The sequence below is a fragment of the Crinia signifera genome, chromosome 1, assembly GCF_055691185.1.
Source record: "Crinia signifera chromosome 1, ASM5569118v1, whole genome shotgun sequence".
In the NCBI taxonomy this organism is placed as follows: domain Eukaryota; kingdom Metazoa; phylum Chordata; class Amphibia; order Anura; family Myobatrachidae; genus Crinia; species Crinia signifera.
In genome coordinates this window covers 185,459,164-185,476,620 of record NC_139217.1, presented here as the reverse complement: position 1 = coordinate 185,476,620, position 17,457 = coordinate 185,459,164, and the positions used below count along the sequence as shown (strand labels likewise).

Here is a 17,457-nt window from a genome sequence, read left to right as displayed (position 1 = left end):
ATATCAAAATGCGGTAAAAACCCCGAAAATTGGGTTTTTACGGCATTTTTAGTTTAGTGAATCTCGCCATTAACCCTTTGAGTCCTAACATTTTTGTGAGAGCAAAATATAAGCTTAAAATGCCAGCGTTGGTCACATTTGTTATATAAATTCAAATAGCTTTTTTTACACAACATTTTCTATTTCCTATATAAGATAAACATTACAGGTCATTATGATGAATAAAAAGGTTTGCTTGGCAATTTTTACACCTATTTTGAAAGTTGCCTTGGCACTCAAAGGGTTAAAGGAGTGACACATCTCCTTCTAGAGAAAGCATGGTCTCTCAACTTATACCGCTATTTTCCTGGGTTGGCCCCAGGAGCAACCCGGGAGTAGCACTAGTGTGAAAGGGTCCCGAGACCAAATCCCGGGATTTCAGCCCTGCTACCTAGCAGGGTTGCTCCCGGGACCAGCCCGGAATACAGGCCAGTGTGAAAGGTACTCACCCGGCTTGCTGCTGCTGGCCACAGTGCATGAAGAGAGCGCAGCTGCTGGGGAAGCCGCCAGGTCATTGCCTGGGGATTGAGCTGCTGCCTGAGGACCCCCTCCTGCCGCTGGGGGAAGCCGCCAGGTCACTGCCTGGGGATGGAGCTGCTGTGTGCTCCCTCGCATCTGCCTTCAGGTAATGTGACATGGAGGGGGAGGGGGATTTCTCTCCCCCCTCACACTAGAAAATGCAGGGAATAGGCTGGTGTGAAAGGGCCATCCTGGCAATGACCCTGCATGAACCCTGCCTGGACTGTATTCTTGGTTAAGTCCCTGCATTTTCTGGTGTGAAAGAGGTATTACAAATCTGTCTCTGCTAATGTTGCACTGCAATTTGAATGTACAGTTAGTCCGAGTTAGATCTACTTCTTCACAAATTGCCATTTGTTTGGACACCTGCATGTACAGTTACTGACTGGCAACAAAATGAGGTCATCTGTCCACATTGCTGTATGGCCAAATTGGACATTTATCTTTCCACATTATTTAAGTGGCTTGATCTTCCCTTACATGTGCAGCCAAATGGAATAAGGCTGTGATAATTGGTGGAAATAGCTGGTTCCTAAATATAGAAACATAGAATTTGACGGCAGATAAGAACCACTTGGCCCATCTAATCTGCTCCTTTTTAAAAATGTTACCTCAAACCATATTTGATCCTTATTTATTTTTAAGGATATCAATATGCCTATCCCAAGCATGTTTAAATTGCTCTACTGTACTTGCCTATACCACCTCTGATGGGAGGCTATTCCACTTATCTACTACTCTTTCTGTGAAGTCATTCTGCCTCAAATTTCCCCTGAATCTTCCTCCCTCTAGTTTCAGTGCATGTCCTCTTGTTCTGCTGCTCCTCTTCCTGTGAAGGATGTCTCCCACCTGTACCTTGTCAAAGCCCTTGATATATTTGAAAGTTTCTATCATGTCCCCCCTTTCCCTTCTCTGCTCTAAACTATACATACAGTATTAAGATCTTTTAGTCTTTCCTGGTACGTTTTGCATACCTCCCAACTTGTGAGTTGAAGAAATAGGGACACTCGCGCGGCGGGGCGTATGCAAATGAGGGTGCGGCTTATGCTAATTAGCCGCAACCTCATTTTCATACGAGAATAGACGCTGTGCGCATGCGCACAGCGTCTATTCTATTAGATTGGGGGGTCTCCCAACTGCCACCCACCGCAGCGGGACAATGCCTGCCGCGGGTGGGACAGCGGGACAGGACCGAAAATCGGGACTGTCCCGCTGTATTCGTGACAGTTGGGAGGTATGCGTTTTGTGATGTAGGCCATGCACCATTTTAGTTGCCCTTCTTTGTACAGTCTCTAATGTATTTATATCCTTCTGGAGATATGGCCTCCAGAACTGAACACAGTACTCTAGATGAGGTCGTACCAATGACCTATACATTGGCATTATTACTTATTTCTTTCTACCGCTGATACCTCTCCCTATGCATGGAAATGGAAGAATAGTATATGTACAAAAATAGTTCAAGCATTGTAATTAAGATCATAATACATGTGAGTGTAGCTTGCCATTGAATTTCTTTCTTTACTGTGCAGTCTAAGGAAACTGTTGTATCATAATTATTGTCTTTAAAGTTATATATGTCCTAAACAACACTGTTTCTGTCATTAGGATTACATGCAATTCATGTAGCAGTCATTGCAAATAGCTTGTCCTGCCTCCGATTACTGATATCAGCCAGGGCCAATGTAAACGCTCAGGAGCAGAAGTCGGGGAGAACCCCTCTACACCTGGCTGTGGAACAAGACATCATTTCCCTGGCCGGCTGCCTTCTGCTTGAGGTGATCCTAGGCACAGTTTGCTAACCGACTACACTATCAATGAAAACATAGCAAATGGAGTTTCTTTTTCCCAAACATTGCATTAACAAATACCCTACATGGATTTACACAGTTTTGTATAGAAGTTTAATCCATAAAACCCTAAGGGCAAGATGTACTAAGCCTTGAAAAGTGATAAAATGGAGAGTGAAAAATCACCAACCAATCAGCTCCTACCTGTCATTTTTCAAACACATGCAAGACAGAGGGGTTTTGCAGGTGCACTATGCACTCATTACTGCTAACATATATTCCTTTTATGAGGTTGTTAGCATACTGTACATTTGGCCAAAAATATGTAACTGCCCACCACGTTAAGGTCACCACGTGGTCATTCGGGGGTGCCGCAATGACCGTGCCGCACGGGGATTGCCCAGAGTTGCCGCTGATGACCACCTGGGGGGTGTGTTTTATCACTCACTCACCTGCTCCCCACTCCTGCACCCTGCTGGGATGTACTGCTACCGTCCTTGGCAGCTTCCTACGGCACCTGCTCTCCTTGGCGGCTCAGTACCGCCCTCCAGTGGCCAGCACCCTAGGCAAATGCCTAAAGCTGCCTAGTGGTGGCGCCGGCCCTGCACCCCACCCAAATGTAACTCTCTCTGCACATGTTACATTTTCCCCACCTGCAGGGCAAATGATTTTGTCCATTAAAGGAGTTTGCTTTTGCCTCTAAATGAGGCCCTCCGTCTGATGCAGTTTACACTTTCAATCCAATCCAAGACCTCAGGCCGGAAAAGTAACCCTATCAGGCCGGCGTTCAATGGCCAGGGATGCCGGTGACAGCCCTGGGCTCCAGCCCCGGACGGGTAAAGCCTGGGGGGGACCCCTTTATTGGGGGGTCTCCACTCCCCCAGGTACCCCGTCCAAGGCTGACCAGCCACGGTGCTCATGGTATGGCCGGGGGACCTTATGTAAAAAGTGTCCCCCGGCTGTGGCATAACACCGTGGGCTGTTGGAGCCCGGTGCTGGTTTCAAAATATGGGGGACCCCTAGATTTTTTTATCCACCGTATTTTTGGAACCAGGACCGGTCCAAGAGTCCGGGGCTGGTTTCAGAAATATGGGGGACCCCTACGCTTTTTGTCCCCCGTATTTTTGGAACCAGGTCCGGCTCAACGAGCCCGGGTCTGGTTATGCTCAGAAGGGGGGTCCTCACGCTATTTTTCTTTCTTTTTTAACACAAATTCGCACATTACCTCATATTCGCAACATTTTCATGACTTAAAATAGCACATTATCTCACTTTTTTGCCCGGAACACGCAGCTCATTAAATATGTGATTTCACAGCAAAAAATGCAATTTTAAAAAGTGGGATAATGGGCGATTTTGGAAAGTGACTAAAACTCTCATCCTATTAAATGTCACCCATTGACTCTAGGTTGACAGGGTCAAAAGGTCAACATGAAAAAGGTTAACATGAGTTTTTTTACAAAATTTTGAGCTGACAGATGGTAGAGAGAACATAATAGTGTGCCAAGCGGAGCAAACCATGCGAGGGGACGCGGTACCTATGATGACACCAAAAAAAACATGAAAAACTCATGTTGACCTTTTGACTGTCAAGTTAACCCTATGACCCTGTTGACCTTTTGACTGTTGACCAATAGTAGTCGACCATATGACTGTAGAACTAGTCATTGTAATGTAGCATATACCATCCAACCATATTCTGCCACACATACACGCCTCCTAATTTAGCAATGGGAATGGAAGAAGGGCTTCAGCAAAAATAATAATAATAATAATAATAATTTTAGCTACTCCTCTACACTGGACCAGACCATCTGGTGCTGTAAGGTGGGTGTATTATAGGCCCCTAATCCATGTGCTTTATATGGAGTAGACTTAAGAAATAAGGGACCAGTTCCGATAGTGACACAATCTTAATTTAGCATTTCATATCCATCATCTTCTTTTGTTAGCCTGTACTTCGTTGTAAAGTAGCTATGTCACTGTTTGTGGTATGATTAATATTATTATGGTTATTATTGTGTTCTTTAATATTTTCTTCATTGGAACAGGGAGATGCTTGTGTGGACAGTACAACATATGATGGCAGTACCCCCCTCCATGTGGCAGCTGGAAGAGGCTCTACAAAACTGACTGCTCTCCTGAAGTCAGCAGGTGAGTCTGCACCATCTGTGATTCTAAGCTGTGACTCTCCAGTTGTTGGCTGAGGATACTGGGCCTAATTCAACACCGCTCGCTAAGCAGTAGTCGCACGCTGCATAGAAAGTGGCTTAACACCGCCCGGACAAACGAGAATACATCCCATAACATGCAGCCGGTAGCAGGGGAAATCATTTAATGGTCGCCAACCATCGAATGATTTCTCCTGCCTTCACAAATAAAAGTCAGTCTGAACTGACTTTTATATACGAGCGCTAGGACGAAGGTGGGGTGGGCATCGGGGAAGCCCATAAAATGCTGGGCGTTCCCCTGGTCAGGCCCTGTATCTGCCACTGGCCCTCCCTTCCCGCAGTGAATGGCCCGGTGAGTGTGTAACTCGGAGTTTGAATATGCACATCGAGACTGGGGCCAAATTCAGATCTCTATAAGCAGTCCTGAATCGGCCCCAATGTGCGATCCATGAACTGTTCAGTATCAGTACAATAGCACTCATTATATGTGTGATGATATACAGTTAGAACCAAGTAGTACTGATCAACTTTATCCATATGAATGTAACTATGAAACACACGGAGCGATGTTGTGCTATTTTCTAAGTAATCTGACTACATTGCTTAGAAAGTAAGCACAGATCTCTCCGTGTGTATGCCCAAGAGATTCATTATCTCTTGCTAACTAAAGGGGCATACACATACCTCCCAACACGACCCTCTCCAGGAGGGACACATTGCTCTGCTCCTGGACTTCCCTCTTAATTTTGATTGCCATCACCTGTGGAGAAACACCTTTCTTATTATTTAACCTGTTCAAAAACAGGTCATGGCAATTATACATTAAAAGGAAAGTCCAGCAGCAGAGTAGTTTGTTCCTCCTGGCATGGGTCATGTTGGGAGGTAAGCATACACCCGGAGCAAATTTTTGCTATTTTTTTAAGCAATCTGACTAGATTACTTAGAAAGTAAGCACATATCTCTCTGTGTGTATGCCCCGAGAGATTTCTCCTGCTAAGTATAGATCTTGCTATTCTTTATTTGTTTATCTTTAATCTTAGCATTGCACTGTCTTTGCAGGATACATGTTCTAATTTTCAGACATGCCTTTTGTATATGACACATATGTACAGTATTCTGACCATAGGTGCTGCACATTCAGAAATTCAAATTCAAACTGCCACCTCAAACGCTGCAAAACACATTGCTGGATGGGACTCACTGGCAGTAAAAGCGGATGATTATTATCAATTGGAAATGCATTTGTTTCTTCATAAACTTCCAGGTGCGGACTCCTTCATTGAAAACTTTGAACCCCTGTACAACTCTGAAGAGACAGAGGAAGAAAATGATGTAGATGAAGGAATTGTTCCTGGTACAAAACCGCTTGACATGGCACTCAGCGATGAGGTTAGTTACTGGTGCTTGCTTCGGACACAGAGGGGGTGTGGGACATTCATTTCCCCCTCCATTATGCATCCCTGCCTCCTACCCTTTTTTCTCCCTTCAACACTGCCACTCCCTTCAATCCCTCCCACCCTCACTACCACGCTCCCGCAACCTGTCCTTAAATCCCCCCCACCCTACCTAACACACTTTCCCATACACCCACTCCCTACCTCTTTCCCACTTTCCCTTGATACCTCCCTCCCCTTCATCTCACACTCCCACTTCATTCTAAATTCTCAAAGAGCTGTTTAACGGATGTGTGTGGACACATCTGTATGTGTGAGTCTCCTATTTCTGAAATTATACTTATAAAGAAGCTTAATTTCACCGATTCTTCACCCTCTGCAAATGTGGATATGAGCAGTGCAAGTAAAGATGTGACATAATAGAAATTGAGGATGTGCAATAGGATGAGCGGATCATTTGTGTACTACAGTATCTGACATTAACTGGGATGTTGATTGAAGATATTGTTTGTGTTAGATTGCTACCAGTAGCAGTAGTTCTGGAACGTGATAAAAAGGCTATTGTCTGGACATAAGACCAAAAAGCCACCTCTTGTGTGTGGAATTATTTTTAACCAAATCCTGACAACATTTTTTAGGGACATTAACCGTCTAGGCACCTCCTCCATGTCACATCATTTGCGGCGGTTTCTTAAAATTTATATGAAAATATAATAATTTATAAAATAATAACAAGCTGTCCTGTATCAGCTACCAGCACTTTGGACCAGCAGATGTAATCTCCACCGCCAACACCCTCATCATCCTCCTCCTCGTTATTGATGGGAGGTATTCCTTTGAAAAAACGATTTTGTGGAATCCCAAACAAACCAAGCTCTTCAGCCACAAAAACATAAGGGTGGGTGGGATGGAATGCGGCCAAAATCATGGTGTTCAGGATGCTAAAATTCAGTATACTGGCGCTGGAATCTGGACTGCCATCGACACCAGAACTTTGAAAGGATCAGGATGCAGAAAGTGGAATATCAACAGCTGGCTTCCCGATCAGTAAATATGTGGGGTGGTCTAGACTACAGCCAGGGAAGGGGGGATTAGGTTTAGGCACTAGTGGGGGGATTTAGGGTTAGGCTGCAGAAAGATTAGAATTAAGTGAAGTGAAGGGTAGGTTAAGGCACTTAGAAGGGGGGGTAGGTATAGGTGGCGGGGCACAAGGGTTAGGTTTAGGCACTAGCAGGTAGGGCTGTGAATACCCTAGCAATACTTTTTACCAAAGACTTTTGCTTTTTTAGAACTGTACTCCTTTAAAAGAAGCGCCCATGAATCAATTATGTGTGTTTTTCATTGTTACTTGTAGTAGACCGTTGTCATATCACTACATACTGTACCTGTGTCATCCATATATGTTTTTGACTTTATTTGCATGTACTGTTACACAGAGTATTTGAAAGATTTAAACTGAAATAGGCAGGAGATTATGGTGTGGCTGAGAGAAGTTTTATATCGTAGTGAGTGCAAATAGATGATTGTAGACACGCCTGATTGACACACCCACTGGGCAGTGTTAGACACTCCCAATAGGTGGTGCTAGACACATCCCTTTGACAGTGCACCCCTAATAAAATTTGCTGTGCATGCCAATGTTCAGGCTGCAGGGGGGGTTGAGGGTGGTTAGGGTTAGGCTGCTGCAATAGAGGGTTAGAGGAATACGGTTAGGGTACATACGGACCCCAGTTGGTATATCAGGATACCAAGGCCAGTCTTTGGGCCACCGGTATCCCCCCCACTGGGATATCGTATGTATCCCGGTGGCAGTGCCCAAGGACCATCCCATCTTGCACCACTTGTGAGCTAAATTTAAGAGGGAAAACATGAAATTTTCCTTCATATTCAGACTCTCTGGTGCACATCATAAATGTACTACAGGGATGTTTTAGACAATGAGGAACTGGGCGGTCCAGTATGGCCAGCAAGTCAGTCCTTTATTATTTATTAATGTAACATAGGCCGATTAAACCATTGTCAGAAATCATTGGCTATTAACATTCTATTTTCTTATGGCCTTGTTTAAATTAAGTTTAATAAATCAATCAGTCCTTTATCTGCCTGCCACTACATACTCCACCTCCAATTCTATGGGGTTGTATAGTTTATTAAACTGCCATCGATGTGTATATATGTGTATACATTTTTATACACCGTATTTGCCGGCGTATAAGATGGCAAATACGTTGGGCCCTCCTGGCCCTTTTTTAAATACAAAAAGGGCCAGGAGGGCCCAACAATGAAATTCCCACGGGCCGAGAGGGCCCAACTATCATGCCCACAGGCCGGAGGGGCCTGATCTGTACCCACGGGCCTAGTGCCTGATCACCCGGTGGTCTAGGGAGGGGTAGGTGGCCTGGGGCCGCCTACCTGCTGTTGGGAGAGGCCACTCCGGATCCGGCCGCCATCTTTCTTCTGCCGCTGGCCTGTCCTGGTCAGCGGCGGCGCCGCTTCTCCTCTTCCTGCAGAAGGCGCCAGAGATCTTCTTTCTTGATTCCAGTGTCTTCTGCCCTCTTCAGCAGCCACAGGAGCTCTTCTCCCCGCCGCAGTCTTCTGCGCCGTCCTCCAGCGGCTTCCGGCGTCCTCTTGCTCCTCAGCCGGGAGACTTCCTTCCTCGCCCTCCCGGCGGCATCAGACGCCAGGAGCGGGGCTGAGTACGGCGCTTGGCTCGCGGATTGGCTCGCCGCAGCCGTCTGCCATTGGCTCCCGACTCGGGAGCCCTGATTGGCTCCCGAATGGCGGGAGATTCAAACCGCTGCGAGCGGCGCTTTGGATTGCCGGCCGCAGCGGCACCAGATTCAAAGCACCGATCCGTTCGCCGCCGCTTCCATCCCCGCAGCACCTGTACTGTGGGTGCGGGGATCATACAGCTGATCCCCACGCCCGGCTCCCCTCCATTAACCCTGCGCATCCTGGCCTGATCCCAGTGTACCCGGCGTATAAGATGACCCTCCCACTTGGAGGCATGTTTTTCAGGGGGAAAAAGTCGTCTTATACGCCGGCAAATACGGTATATGTATATTTGAGTAATTTAGAATTCTGTGATCATAGCTTTCTCATGCACCAGGTAAGCACATTTATCTTAAACCTCTGACTTTTGCTTCCTTAGTGGTATTTCGGGAGTTGTGTTGGTGATTGTTATTTGGCAGTTGAGCTTTAAACCAGGAAATAAGCAAATGTTCAGTTTAGCTATTTGTGAGCAGTTGCCAGGTTCTTAAGAGACGAGATTGGCTGCAAGTGCTTTGATCAATTCACAAACTAAAAACCCATTATTTATGTGATTATTTGTGTATTACGGTGAGGGAGTTTAGTATGGGGAGTGTTGAGCCCTCTATTTATTTGAGCATGTGGTTACAAGCCACTGCACCCCAACCTGAGAATGGTGAGTGGCAGCTCTGCATCCAAGAGATATCCAAGTGTGATGTCTTCATTTTGATGCTGTTCGAAGTTCTATATTTTTATTGAGGCTTGAAATGTAATTCTTATCTTTTTAAAAGCCTTAATCTCATGTGTTTTAGGTGTTTGAATTGCTGAACGGAAAGCCATATACATCACCAGTGTTGTCTGAAGACTCCATACCACAAGGTAAAACAATGATATAATTCTCTCTCAAAACAAAAAAACCTAGCTACTGCTTCCTACTAATTTCTATTGGACTAAACATATCACATGCAAGGAGTTGCTGTGTTTCTTCAGTCAAGTGGGGATTTGCATGCTACAAGAAAGTAGATGATGGTTTACATACTGAATATCTCTGAAGGGGGTGACTTTTGATCAACCTCCTCTGGTTATTAGTAACAATTGCAGTAGCTGCCTCCTACACAATGATAACATGTGAAGCAGGAGCTGTTTGTACTCAATGATAACTGTATTTTTAGTGCATGGACCCCAATATACCAGAAATATTTAACCAATGTTTGGTTCAAAGTGCAATATGAAAATAAACTCTCTGTTATCTAGGAGACATGAAAAACCTCAGTGAAGATTCAAAGCAGAAACTTTATACATTGCTACAAAATGAAGATACAGAGAAGAACTGGTCCACATTGGCACAGAACCTGGGTCTGGGTATACTAAACAGTGCCTTTAGGTTAAGTCTTTCACCTTCGAAAACCTTATTGGACAATTTTGAGGTGAGCACCATAAAACATACATTGCATCTGATTGGTCTGTAGCCACAAGGTGCGATTTGCACTATCGATTTTGACTATGTAGTCAAAATTGCATATGCACATAGTGTAAATCGCACCGTGCTTTGCCGGCCTTGATCCTGATTTGCGGCCCATCGCATCAACATCAAATGTCAAATTAGATTGTGCAGCACAGTGTATTTTTACTATCTCAGAACCATGTCCCTCCCTCCCAGCTGATGCCAGCACCCCACCAGGACCGTCCGTCTGCTGAAATCGAGTCGATATCAGCGGCTGCCACATTGGCCCGTGTAGACATACCATTACTCTTTGTTCTAGGCAGATATCTGCACCAACTAGAAGCATGTCTGAGTGTGTGGAGGTGTGGAAAAGTCACCAGAAGCTCATTTAAATAAACTAAAAATATGGACTCATTGCCCCACTATAAGTATTGGTCCGGTCCTTTCCTGAAGGATGTCTGTCTCATCTCCATCGATTGCAGTCTGGGCTGTTGGATGGCTACCACTGCCAGCAATGAAGAGGGATTCATCTGCACTAATGCAAATGTATATTTATTGCTGGTGCCAGACAGGTTAATTTGAATATCTCAGAAATTGCTGATTGTCAGGAAATTCCATGCTCAACAGCCTCTAGTGCATGGGTCTTCAAACTGTGGCCCTCCAGATGTTGTGAAACTACAAATCCCAGCATGCCTTGCCACAGTTTTGCTATAAGGGAGTGCTATAAGGGAGTGTTAAACTGTGGCAAGGCATGCTGGGATTTGTAGATTCACAACATCTGGAGGGCCACAGTTTGAAGACCCATGCTCTAGTGTTTACAAAGAATGGTGCACAGATCAAAAATATATTCAGCCAGTAGCAACCCATCTCCCCCACCCCACCTGTAGTTTTACCATACCCCCCTTCTTAGTACATAACCCTAATCCTACTCTAGTGCCTAAACCTAACACCCCCTTCCCCGGTGTATTCCAGATGCCAGTATTCCAGCGCCAGTGTCTGAATGTGGGAAAAATGTCTGATGTGATCATACATTACATACTATGCCCCATACTTTTATGTTGTGTTTTTATGTTTTGTCCAAAATGTGGGCAAGTTGCAGCTTCATGTGTTGTATGATGGAAACATTGAGGCATGTCTATGTACTTCAACAGTAGGATATTCTATTGTGGCATTTCAGGTCTCTGGAGGGACAGTAGCCGAGCTTCTTGGTGCCTTGAAAACAATGTCGTTCACAGAAGCGATTGGAATCATTGAGCAGTCACAGCCATGCCTCACTAGGACGTCCCCAGTGGCTGATCACTATGCCAAGACCTCTTGCATCACACAGGCAGAAGGTGATTGTCTTCTGTGTACACAAAACACATTTCACAGATCCTGGAGTGACCATTAAAACTTGGGTTGTCCATCGATGCAGTGGCAGCTACTCTACATAGTGCTCCATGCAGTAACGTCTGCTAGGATACCTGGCAGTACACACTCACTGGGAACTAGTGTATAACGCTATATTGTAGAACACAAACCCACATAGGCGTAGAAACATTAGTCCTGTTCCTGATTCATCGTTCGGGGGAATGGGCTTAGGGCAGACTCCAGGTTGATGTACTGCCGCTATTATTTTTGTTTGCTAACACAAAATTATAAATGATAGGTTCTTGTACAACACTAGCAGATAAATTACTAAATAGAAGTGGCTTTATGTCAAATAAAGCCTCATAAAAATACCATGTATGGGAATGCTACCAACTCCCCTTTCAGATCACAAATATAACTTGGGCACTTCCCAGGTTGCTGCCATGTAGAGGTGCAGTGTGAAAGCACCTAATAACCTGGGTCATTCAACCCGGGTTATAAGAAGGGTTAAACCTGGGTTTAGTGTGAAAGTGCCAGCCCCTGGTCGTAGCTGTGACAAAGACCCCGAGTCTGACCCGGCATTATGATCTGAAAGCAGTACAACAGGATGATTTATCGCTCCCAGAATATTTTCCAATTTAGGTTTATCTTTTATTATTTAACAGCTTTTATTAAAAAGCATAGATCTTGCTTTCTGTATATGGAAACTTTTCATTGCTACCACATCTATTCCAGTACGTCTCATGCTCTGTCTTTTAGTAAGTCATTATTTTGCTGTTTGAACATATTATTAGTCTTATGCCACCAGCAGAAGAGATCCCAGTATATGGACAAGTGTAGTCCCTAAATCCTCAACGCCATATTACTATGTATCTGAAAAATATGTATAGTTCTAATATCAGAAAATGAGAGATGCTACTCACTGCTTTAAATATTACCTAGAACACCCAACAAAAATAAGGCAAGCACTCTTATAGGTGCACTGAGGATAGAAAAAATGTACATTCATAAAATATAACTTTTACTATTATTTATTAAAACTAATATTTCACAAGGCCTTTACTTTTAATAAACCATAGTAAAGGTTATACATTTTTTAATTCTCAGTGCACCTACGAGCGAATGTCTTCCTGGTGAGTGTAATAGATTATTAATCTTCCCTCAGGGTCCTGTAATAATGCCTAATTTATGCCGTTTTGTGCTTAGATCACCAAAGAAGACTATCGGAGGAATATAAGCAGCAGTTTATGGAGAGCATGTGTGACAGTGGGGTGGAAACGTCCTTCAGGAAGCTGAACCTTTCACACTGTGAATTTCAGAAATCGGGTAATGGACACTCAGAACTCCTTTCCGAATGTGATGCCCCTCTCATCTGCAACAAGTGATGTTGTGAAGAAAGAAAGGGCTCGGACACTGGGACAGTATTGAGTGTGACAAATCACTGGTTGCACAGTGATTTTACAGCTGATAAATAGGACACTGGGAATGCTAGAGACACTGAAAGAGGACAGGTGTGAATCAAATATAAAACATAGATACAGTATGTTATACATGTACAACAACCTACTGCAGAAGCGGTGCAATCAAAGATTATGTGGGATTCGCTGAAATTATAGTCCATCTGATCTGGAGGACTGCTTCCTTTGACGTTTGTTGATCCTTACCGGATGTTGCGCATAATATATTAGTTTCAGATTGCTATGCAGATTGTCAGTAGAGCAATCTCTGACCTAGGAGAGCAAATAATGACTGCCATGGCATATATGTCATCTACCCCCTTGTAACCACTGTCTCATGACTTTGTTTTAATACAGTATTATATATTTCAGAGATCTTTTTATTGTGCTTTTTGTAATAAAACTTGTAAAGAAATCATTGTCAGCAGATTTTATCATTATGTCAATAGTTTTTTTATTTCCTTTCCATTTCATCGTGTGTATGAGATTATATATATTACATATACACATACACGGTCTATAGGTGCCGATTTATGTTTTTGCTGGTGGGTGCTCAAGCCAAAAATATAGGGGAGTGGCTTCATGGGGAAGGGGCGTGGCCACAAAATAATACCAAATTTATATTACGCAGCACAGAAATAAATGCCCCCACAGTGCCAGGTACATTAATGCCCCTCACGGTGCCAGGTACATAAATGCCCTCACAGTGCCAAATACATAAATGCCCCCACAGTAGCTGTGCCGGCGATGAGGGAAGGGGAGTGCGGTGGGACATGGCTGGGAGGGCCGCTGCTGAGCTACTCAGGCAGGTCTGGCGATGCAGCCACAAATTAGCAAGTTAATATGGTGGTCCAGCACCAGGACTCGGGTCCGTGGGTGCTCATCAATTTCCGTGGGTGCTCGGGCCCTTTGGCACCCACAGAATCGGCGCCTATGACACGGTCTTCAAACATTTACTCAAAGCAATTGAATAATCTTAATGGCAAAGAAAAGATGTGTTTTTTTTTATTTCACATGAAAAGTAATTGGCACAACTATGAATATAATGGATGAAAAATTGGAGTTGGTGAAAGAAAAATGTGCCGGGAGGAAATGTCACGGTGAAAGCTATGGTGAAGATTAGGGATGACGGTTCAGAAAGGGGGTTATTATAAGTACTGTATAAGAGAGTCAACCCAATGTACACACACCCATATTTAGATTCTTGACTTTACGCCGTATATACCGAAATGTAGTCAAAATGTCAATAATTACAGTGTCAACATTCATAATGACAACAGTGGAATGTTAACATTGTCATAATGTCAACATGAGGGTTATTTTCCAGACAGGAGGGTTAGTCTTAGGCACTAGAGTCATGGTTAGTGATGAAATGTCAATATGTTTTTACCCTATCTACATGAGATATGGTCCATAATGCTGACATTCATCATGTCAACATTATGGCAATCAACATATTGTGGAAGCAGGGAAGAACATACTGACCCAGCAGAATAGGGTAATTTACTGATGGATTGTTAAACCTCTGCATTGTTGAACCCCTGTTGTGGCAATATGTGCTTGATTACAACACATATTATTGCATAGGTAGTCTGTGCAAAGTGTAGTGTCAGGGGAATGAATAATTATGTGAGCAGCTTTATAGAACTGCTCAGTAACATGGTATTCCTGAATGTGACTCATGGGACAGAGATCAAATATATCCATGGACAGAAGAAGTGTGATGATGAAACAGGTGTGTTCTGTAGGAGAGAAAGAGGCATCAGAAGAGTTGGGTTATCAGGCACAAAATTGGGACAACAGAGAGAACAGCTGGATTGTGCTGTAGCAAAGGTTACACAAGTACAATTCCATTGAGTAATATTGTAAATAAGAAAATGACTTATTGGAGCGGACCTTGCCCTGCTAAAGAAGTTGATCAAACCATCATAGAAACAAAGAATTTGACGGCAGCTAAAAACCATTCGGGTTATCTAGTCTGTCCCTTTTTAACCATATTGTTATCCTTAAAACCTATTTGATCCTCTTTCTGTGTTAGGATGTCCTTATGTCTATCCCAGGCATGTCCAAACTCTGGCCCTCTAGCTGTTGTGAAACTACACATCCCAGAATGCCTTGCCATTGTTTTAGCATTCCATAATAGCAAAAATATGGCAAGGCATGATGGGAATTGTAGTTTCACAACAGCTGGAGGGCCATAGTTTGGACATGCCTGGTCTATCCTAAGCATGTTTATATTGTTCTACTGTCTAATGGTGTGCACACATGGTAGATGTGCCGTTAAGATCCTATCCACTATCCGATCAGATAGGAACGTGGATAGGATCTTAAGGCACATCCGATTTGCATCCTATCTTGACTATATAGTGCAGATCTGCACTATATAGACAAGGCAGCCAAGACTTTCTGGCTTACGTGAACGCGGATGGGGATCGCAAGGGTTAAAACCCTTGCGATCTGCTTCCGATCCGATGCCGATCCGATGTTGACTATATCGTCAACATCGGAAAGGAAATCGGACCGTGTGTACACAGCATTATCCTCTACCACCTCTGATGGGAGGCTATTCCACTTGTCCACTACCCTTTCTGTGAAGTAATTTTATTTAGATTTCCCCTGAACCTGCCTCCCTCCAGTGTCAGTGTAGGTCCTTGTGTTTGAATACTTCTCTTAATTTGAATACAGTGCATTATAACTTTATCTGCTGCTAATTTCTCTCCCTATGCAACCAAGCACCTGACTTGCCTTCCTCATTGCTTCCCTGGCTTTAAATCACCTGACTCCTAGATGCTTTTGCTGCTCTTTAGTTTCCAATATAGTGCCATTAATACTAAATTTAGCCTTCAGATTTTTGAGACCCAAGTGCATGATTTTGTATTTTTTTGGCATTAGACTGTAATTGCAATGCTCTTGACCATTCCTCTAGTTTTAACATTCCTCCGTGTCTACCCTGTTGCATACCTTTGTGTAATCTGCAAAAAGTCATACTTTCCCTTTCATACCATTTGCAATGTTAACAATAACGATATTAAAAGGCACTGGTCAAAGAACAATTCTCTGGGGTACACCACTGGTAACATTTCCCTCCTGTAAATGCACTGCATTTACTACAGCTTTCTGTTTTCAGCTAACTTAGTATTCAATTCCATGCTTTTGAATTTATTTAGCAGTCTGTGGGACAATGTCAAAAGCCTTAGTAAAGTCTACATAAGTTATATCTGCAGCTCCTCCTGCACCTATAACTTTAGTCACCCTGGCAAAAAAGTAATTGAGGTTTGTTTGACATAATCTCCCCTGAGTAAATCCATGAAGTTTGGGATCCTGTAAATTGCTAGATTAACCCTTTCATCTCCAACGTCTAGTCAGGCTCAACAGCTCTAGCGCTAGTAGCAGATCCATGTGGTGAACCCCTTTAAAATAAGAACATTAACATCATTCAACATTCAATTTTTGAATAATAAAAAAAATAACAATTTAAACCAGGCTGTTTGAATTGGTTTTTGTAATGGAAACTTGCGCTAGTCTAAGCAGCTCTTGTAGAAAAATAGTAATGGGTTGATTGAAAGAGCGCTAAAAAAAATATATAGTTAATGTGAATTATGAGCATCAAAATTACTGGGAAAAAAAGGTGAAAAAATGCGAAAATGATTATGGGATAAGATGACTAAGAGTGGTACCTGTAAAGAAAAAAGGTTAGTATAATGTTTACACCCTTTTGGGGACAATGTGAGTGGATTGGAAGAAGTCAGCTGTACTCTGTCCCTAGCTTACCCTATCTTCTATGTCTGCTTGCTGCCGTGATGTTACAGGCACGTGCAGGTTAGATGGTATTCCTGCCGTTGCGTGCGTTGATCGGCGCTGTCCGGCCACTGCTGTAGCGGTGGAGTTCTTCTTCTGCTGCAGCCGCTGTACACGCTGGCCGGGTCTTCCGATGGTGTAGGAAGTCTCTCTGCGCTGTTGGTGTTTCTAGCGCTGTCCGCCGTGTACCGTGCGTACCGGAAGTCGCCGGGAATCGCCGCTGATAGTTCAAGCAGACTAGTAGATGTCAGGGAATGAGGTCTCAGAGTTCTCCTGGGTCTTCTTCCTGGCTGTCCAACGCGTTTCGTGAGACCTGCGCACTTTTTCAAGGAATAATGTTTGGTGGCCAGCAATGTCTATTTATAGAACAAAAACTTTATTGAAAAAACAGGAAGTGATCTTCCGGAAGTCTTAAAAAGTGGAGGGAACCACATGTTTTCCTGTTACTCACAGGAAAAAACAAATGTCCTTCATATATTCAAAGGAAAAAAGGAAATAAAAAACAGGGAAATGAATAAAAGTAAGGAAAATATATAAAAGACGGGTACCACTCTATAAAAATGCATTTAATTCTATATCAATATTAAGGCCTGCAGGTTCAAGTGTCTTCATGTCGAAAATCCATTTTGTTTCCTTTTTTTTAAGCTCACTCACTAAATCGCCTCCGCGCCAATTCCTGTTAACTTTTTGTATAACTGTGCATTTAAGCCCTGCTGGGTTTTTTGCATGTTTTTCACAGAAATGGTT

General features: G+C 43.5%; 1 protein-coding gene across 5 annotated transcripts in view; it reads left to right on the top strand.

Moving 5' to 3' along the window:
* NFKB1 (nuclear factor kappa B subunit 1) overlaps window positions 1-13,327 on the top strand; it is a 109,674-nt gene extending 96,347 nt beyond the window's left edge. For 4 of the 5 annotated variants that reach the window (XM_083179018.1, XM_083179017.1, XM_083179016.1 and 1 more), the window contains 7 exons: window positions 2,167-2,336; window positions 4,400-4,502; window positions 5,784-5,908; window positions 9,474-9,540; window positions 9,916-10,088; window positions 11,283-11,439; window positions 12,662-13,327. In XM_083179018.1, the coding sequence (XP_083035144.1) occupies window positions 2,167-2,336; window positions 4,400-4,502; window positions 5,784-5,908; window positions 9,474-9,540; window positions 9,916-10,088; window positions 11,283-11,439; window positions 12,662-12,840 (974 nt within the window). In that variant the 3' untranslated portion in view covers window positions 12,841-13,327. The remainder of the gene's footprint in view (window positions 1-2,166; window positions 2,337-4,399; window positions 4,503-5,783; window positions 5,909-9,473; window positions 9,541-9,915; window positions 10,089-11,282; window positions 11,440-12,661) is intronic. The other variant, XM_083179019.1, reaches the window with a different exon arrangement.
* The last annotated feature ends 4,130 nt before the right edge of the window (window positions 13,328-17,457 follow it).